Source organism: Belonocnema kinseyi, chromosome 10, assembly GCF_010883055.1.
Source record: "Belonocnema kinseyi isolate 2016_QV_RU_SX_M_011 chromosome 10, B_treatae_v1, whole genome shotgun sequence".
Taxonomy (NCBI): domain Eukaryota; kingdom Metazoa; phylum Arthropoda; class Insecta; order Hymenoptera; family Cynipidae; genus Belonocnema; species Belonocnema kinseyi.
In genome coordinates this window covers 7,067,765-7,075,419 of record NC_046666.1, presented here as the reverse complement: position 1 = coordinate 7,075,419, position 7,655 = coordinate 7,067,765, and the positions used below count along the sequence as shown (strand labels likewise).

Genomic DNA, 7,655 nt, shown 5'->3' with positions numbered 1-7,655 from the left:
AATTTACACACGTTGAAGTCTTCCTTTTTTTTATATTTAAAATCAATCATTCAATTTTAAATATTAAAATGAAATCCATGATTTACCTTTCTCTCTAGAAGACTATTTTGTAATCTGAAAATTAATATAATTAATTCTACGATGATGTGTTATTATAAAAAATTTGATTTACTCCTTTAATATATTCAAAAACAGCGCGCCGTATATAGCCAATGAAACTGTCGATGCGACGCATGCGCAGTGCAGTTGGTAGGCTGAATTGGAAACACTACTTTAGATATGAATGCACGAACCATGGCTATGGTTGAACTCGTAATGTTAAAATGACTGCGGTACTCGTACTATGGTTAACGTAACCATTCCTCATTGTTTTATGCTTTAATAGTCCAGCACTGTAATCGCTTTTAGTATCAAGCTGCAGAAAGACGACAGCCATTTTAGTGTGTGTACTAAAGCAGTTGTCATCGCATCAAAAATTGTTCGACAAAATGGAGAGTAATTGTGCTCAACTTTTGAGGGACTTTGGATTCGAAAAGTATATTCCACAGTTTGAAGGTAAGTTTGGAATAGAATTTCTGGGAAAATTGATCATCTCTACTCTGTACCCGCGTACGTCAGACTTCCACGTGCCGTGTGAACTGAAATTTATGGCCGTGGGAATGTAACCTCAAAAATTCTTTTTACATTTTTTGAAACTCATTTTACGTTCACATGAAACGCGAAATTGAGTTGAAATTTTGGGAAATTAAATAAGAAGCATTAGGAAACGTTTTGTCTGGTTCAACATTTTTACAATTACAAAAAATTTTGTTTTTTGTAACAATTTTTTTTCCTTTTTTCATAATTATAAAAATCGAGGACCAGATAAACGTTTCTGAGCGTTTCTTATTTAATTTTCCAAATTTTCAACTCAATATCGCGGTTCGTGTGAACAGAAGTTGGATTTGAAAAAGAACATGGAAAAAAAATGTTGAGGTTACGTTCACATGGTCTTGAACACTATAAGTTTACTCTCTAACTGAACCAGTAAAATTGTTACTGGTTGAATCAGTATTTTTTATTATGACTGGATAACCTGTGATTCTCCTACTTTGATTGGGTAAATCAGTAAGTGACTCAACTAAAACAACGTTACTGAATATACCAGTGACGCCAAATTATTGATTCAACCAGTGCTATATCGCTCCACGCTACCAAAACATGAACAGATAAAATACTCTTAATCATATAAAATATCGTGTGTACCGAGGCAGGGAAGTATTTTTTTTACTCTCTCGCTAGTGATGCAACATCGATATTTGGACTTCGATATTCGATATCTTAATATCGATAGTAGACAATCGATATATCAATAACCTATATCGATATTGACATCCGATTATCGATACCGGCTGTTTTCATCAGGATTGGCCAGTTACGCGCAGGGTTGGGCACGTTATTTACTCCAGGTAATTTACTTGAATTTTTAGAGTAATTTACGTCCGGAGTTTTCTACATTATGTAAATTAATGTAAATTACGTCGATGTAGAACTTGCGAATATTTCGATGGCTGTGATTTGTCTGATCTGGCATAAGTACATGATCTCTCCGTGTGGTTTGTGGACTGTGAACGTGTGCTTGACGATCGTTCTGCAATTATTATTTAAAATTTCACAGATTAAGGCAAGATGAATAGGCAAAGTTTAAAGAAAAAAAATAAAGCAACAAATATCGGTAAACATTTATAAGTAATGACTGCAATAATATCATTAACACTAATCAATAATTAGTGGTTAAAAAGTGAAATGATATGATCTAGAAATATTTTATAAATAAAGAGTAATTATATGACAAATTAAACTTTCATTATTGTAAATTAATTGATTAATTACGAGTATTGTATAGGGGAAAAACGAAATTGAAATTATATTTAAATTTAAATTTTCATTGAAGTCCTAAATGTAAACTTTAACAGTATAATTCTCTAAAAATGAAAAAAATGTTGTTCACGGAAAAAGCAACTGAATTTAATATAGTTATAACGATACCTTTTTATTGGTATTAACTTCGTGATGAAAAGGAATTTTTTTACATGAAGTACATGCATCTACACCTCATTAATTTATTATAATCTTGAAAATTGTTTGAGCTTGCACTAATTTATAAACAATTCTTTCGAGTGTAGGTTATAATATAATTGTAATATTATAATAAATATAATATATAATAATGATATAATATAATTGCAAAAATTAATAATAATTCAACACTATTTACATGCCTATGACCAAGAAGACGTTTATAACCACTGTTCGTAAATAGTTTATCGCAAAATAGGCATTCAGCTACACTTTTGTCTATATTGTTAAATTTTACTTTCACTTTCTCAAAACTTAGGGCTTTTCATGGGGTATTTGGAATCCTGACATAAATCTTCTTTCTCACAATTTTAACCGTTTTTTAGTTTAATATCTAGAATCCTTAAATTAATTAAGGTTTGAAGGAGGTTATGTCACGTGCTAGGAAATTGAAAAGTTCATAACAGACAACCACCATCTTTGTCATGTAATTTACCGGTTTTATACAGTTTTCTACGTAAATTACTTCATTTAGGTAATTTGCGTAGAAAGCTCGAGTGACGCGTCACTTCGCAACCCTGGTTACGCGTAACTCGAGTATTTTCTACGCATATTACGTTTTTGCCGTAATATACGTCAAAAACAGTAGAAAACCATCGAAAACAGTAGAAAACTCCTGTAAGTTATGTTTTCAAGATGGCCGATTTGTAAAATCAGTGTCATCAGTCTTGACAAGTACATAACCTCATTTTCGAAATATAGTAATTATTAATAATTCTGTAGAATGTGTTATAGTAATTTGAAATAATAATTATGTCTGGACTTAGAAGAAATACCCAACATCATAATGTAATTAAATTGAAGGGTTTTTTTCGAGCGAAAGAAAGGACAGAAAACTTCCGCAGAGTCGTTTAACTTCTTCGGTAATAATTATTAAGCATAATATTGTCTTCCCAATTACAACCTCAAACTGCTTCAACATTTATTTAAATTTGAAGAATTTCTAAAAATTAGTGTTTTGCGCGATATTTACGAGGCGATTAAAATAATATAATTAAAATTAAAATTATTTATTTACAAATTTACTGCAATGAAAATTTGAAAAACGAACACTGCAACCACGTTCCACATCCCACATCAAGAAAAATAGTTTATACAGGTATTTTTCGAAGTTGACGCTTGCGCACTGAAAGTTTTCATTTGGACGTAATATACGTCAAAGGACGTAGAAAACTACAGAGGTATATACGTGGTAATAAACGCGTAGAAAACCACGTATAATACGTGGAGTATGGTATTTTAATTAAAACATATGTTAATATTAATTTTTATGACACATGCATGATTTTAGCCCTTTTCGACGAATATAAATTAAAACTAAAGCTTTTCTTTTTACTGCAAAGGGAAGTGAAAAGTGACATCAAAGGTGAATAATGAAAACTATACATCTATGAGCTTACATTTTACAATAATCAGCCCACGCATCGTAAAATCTATAAAGAAATTTGGTTGCTGATAATTGAACTTTGCGGTTATTTATAAAAATTTACCATATGTAACTAACGAAATCACCGTGAATTCCCAAAATTTTAAAATTTAATTTTGGGTAATTTATCTTAAGTTTCCAAAAATAACCTGTAATATTAGGATAAATGACCAACTAAATTCATAAATTTCCAGAAATTTATACAAATATTGAAAATTGAGTTTTGGATAGTTTATGGTAAGTCACCATCTTTACCTGTAAAATTACCGAAAATTTTCGCAAATTTAAAGATATTTTCAAATTTATTTTTTTGTTAATTTATCTTAAGTTACCACAAATGGCCTGTAATATTACAATAAATCACCAAGAAATTTATTAGAATTGGTTTAATTAAATTTTGGGTCATTTTTGTTAATTTACCATATTAACCTGTAAAACTACCATAAATGACCGAAAATTTCTGGAAATTTAAAGACATTTTTAAATGATAATATGGGCTGAAATCATGATTTTATTTCGAGAAATTTCTGAAATCATACATTTGTTATAAAAAATATCGTATGCGACAGCAGGAAGAATATACTATTATAGACGAAAAGTTAAATGCACCATATTTACGGTCATATACAATACATATTAATTGATTTAAAAGTTACTTTTTAAAAATATTTGTTGAGAATTTAAGATTTACAACCTAAAAATTGAATTTGCATTTATTTGGAAGATGATCAGTGACCCGGGAAATGACTAGGAATTTTTGTGAGATCAGGAAAAACAGGGAAATCACAGTGAATTTATTTGTCACCGGGTTCTGACCGGGCTTTAAAAAAACTGTTACTGAATTACTTATTGAAAAATATTTGTCAAGAATTATTGATAAAATATTTTTTTTAATTAGTAAAATATCGATATTTTCAAGTCGATATATCGTTCATATCGATATACTAATGTTCGATATATCGATATTGAAAATACAATAGTTTTCATTTCGATATTGCATCACTAGGTCTCTCTTGTTTGCAAAAACTCTCGCTCAGCCGTTAAAAGACTAGTTTTTCTCATGTAAAGAACATAATTTTTTTCTCTCTAAAGTCAAAAATAAACTACTTACCGGGTTGCAAACCAATCGCAACGCTCCTTTTCGACAATAGAACCTAAAAAAAGCACACTAAGACGTCTCATTTTCTCTGGGTTTTCGTTACACGACCTCATGATCTCCTGTGTTAAACTCAATAACTATTGGTCCTTTTTAAATCCAATGTACACAGACCTTTTAAAAGTAGAGATCAAAGCATCGACAAGGAATTTGTTGATTGTGAATGCTCTTTTGTTAAAGCTCCTTCGGCTTTAACGAACGCATTCTCATTACATTTGTTGTGCTTCGCACTCGATTTTTTAGTAAACGCGAGCGTTTCTACAGTATTCAGATATTGCAAATTATTTTACTAATTTTATTTTTCATGATTACTTTAATATTTGCTGCTTATTTTGCACTAATTTTTATTCTAAGCTACCCTGAAAAATCTATTATTGAAATAAATTTATATTATTAAAATTGATAATATGAAGTGGTGTTGAAACATAGGTATTTTATTTTCTTGTTTTTACAACATTAAAAAAGTGCACATCCTATAAAAAATAATTTTGTTATTAAGCATTTTATTGCAACTTATTTCGTTTTTTCTTTCGAGTGCACACCTATTTTTTCGAACATCACCTCCACACTGAGTCAAATTGACCTTGTTCACTTTTTGGTTGTCTATAATTTCACAGCTACTGAACCTTTTTACTTACCAAAATTTAGAGGTATACTTTCAAGTATATAAAAGTAATTTATAAGCATTGTAAGTGTCTTTAAAATCTTTAACATATTAAACAAAATTCTCGAAAAAATATTTTTGCAAAAAATGAAGTTTTATGCAAAAAATATTTTTGCAAAAAGTGAAGTTTTATGCAAAAAATAATAACTTTTTTAATTTTTAATATTTTTAGTTAAGGATTTAAGTGAATACTCTCAATGTATGCCTAAGTAATAAAAAAATAGTCCTACTTTGTACCTTGAAAAAAAAGGTATTTATTCCGCGTACTGATAAAGGTTATCTACAAGGTGTAAAAAATAGTGATTCTTTCACATACATGAGTGAAATACATTTTTATTTATTGTACAAAATAAAAATTTTTGTTACACGAAGATTTGGTTACTCATACTTATTCATGACCATCACAATCGTTGCACATATACGCGTGATGGTCATCGCACATTGGTCGCTGGCAAGAGGGACACTGTACCTTTGTCTTCCTGTTTATTTTTTAAGCACAAAGTTGACATCTTACTCTTTTCTCTAGTTGTGGTCGTGTGCCCTTGCGCAAGCTTTAAAAAAAGCTTTTGGCACTTTTTCCAGTAAAAAACGTTTATAATTGATGGAAATGAAAAATCAAAATTTTGTTAAATTCGACGTTAAGTAAATACATGGGTCGCCATTACCCTGCTTCGATTTCAATCGCTTCTGAATGATGACTGATGACTCAGCACGCTACAGAAACTGTCTAAAAATGTAGCCGGGACTTCGAACTATACTTATAAGGCTACGGTACCGCAATTTTTTCAAACGCCTGAGTGATATTTTTGGTCAAAGTCGGTGACAGGGTCAATGTGACCCAGTATGTACTCGAAGGGTTAAATAAAATGTTAGTGTAGCTTGTATCGTTTTTCCCGAAAGTTAATTTTTTTATTTTTAATGTATTTTTGTAAAAAGTGTTTAACAAAGTTGCAATTTTTTTGTTATTGAACAAATTTTGTCTTTTCATTTTTTTCGTCTCTTGTGTCATTTTTCCAAAATTTTAATTTTTTTTATTTTTATTCTTATTTTTTACGATTAAAAGAAAATTTACCGGTCCTTTATAAAAATTACAAATAAATCATTTGTAGTTTTTTTCAAAGCAACTATTGTCTATTTTTTTCTTAGCTTGTGTCGCTTGTCCAAAAATTGATTTTTTATTTTTCATGTTTTTTTTTTACAAATAAAATCAGAACTACGCATCGTATCAAAAAGTGAACATTAACATATTTGTAGATCTGTTTAGAGAGCAACATTTTTGTCAATTCGTCATTTGTCGCATCTTGCCTAGTTTGACCGCAAAATGAAAATGATTATTTTTCATTATTTTTTATACTGTTAAAATTTGAATTTTCGATTTTTCAAGAATATTCAAAAAGGTGTTACGAAAATCTTGTAGTACGCATGTTAATGCATTGAAATGGGGTTTCATTTTACTAGTTTTATTCCTTCTTCTAGCGGCTTTATTCAATGACATAGAGAGCCTGGAGGCGCTCGTTTCCCAACCGAATCTACTGGCCCAGATGATTGGCCCTTTAGGCCAAAGGGCGAAATTTGTCGCAAAAATGGAAAAGTTTATCTCAGAGCAGAAAGAAGAAGCTGCTGTAAGTGATTTTGTAATGAGACCGTGTAAATAGGAATGAACTTCTCAAGTTTCTGTAACTTTATGTTAAAAACTATTCCAAAATGGGCCTATTTACACTGCAGCAGTTTTTCCTACCATGACAGAAACTGTCACGTTTGGCAAGCAATAAGGAGCGCCGGTTAAAAACAGGATATTTCTGATTGGCTGGCCAGCGTAGTAGTTTCTGCTACCGTAGAAAAAACTCTGGCAGTGTAAATAAGCTTAATATTACTGCATTCAATGTAGTACTTTCCCCACATTGAAATTAGGGATTTTAGATATAATTTTAAGACTGCAAAGCTAAATCATGTGAAATTACCTCATTCACTTATAACTCTGTACTTTGAATGTGTGTTATAATCGAGCCTACATTCAACATTGTAATCTAAGAAGCTCATGTGTAAAATCCCTAACATCAAAATGTAAAGGTTACTATACTATATAAAAGTCACTATAAAGAAATTTTCTAAATGTAAAATCACAGAAGCTTGAAAAAGTAATTTTCATTTTTTACAGTGCAATAAACATCACGAATAAAAAAATCCTCGTCTTATCAGAGAGAAATAGAGAGTCACAATGCATTAGAAATATCAGTTGATAGAAACATGGCGCCCCCTACTCGCCCGTATACCCGTGATGGTCATTTGAT

General features: G+C 30.5%; 1 protein-coding gene across 1 annotated transcript in view; it reads left to right on the top strand.

The window, feature by feature from the left end:
- The first annotated feature begins 320 nt into the window (after positions 1-320).
- The window catches only part of LOC117182197, a 28,061-nt gene continuing 20,726 nt past the window's right edge, over positions 321-7,655 (top strand). Inside the window, exons 1-2 of the mRNA XM_033375259.1 lie at positions 321-555; positions 6,841-6,986. Of these exons, the coding sequence (XP_033231150.1) occupies positions 489-555; positions 6,841-6,986 (213 nt within the window). The 5' untranslated portion in view covers positions 321-488. The remainder of the gene's footprint in view (positions 556-6,840; positions 6,987-7,655) is intronic.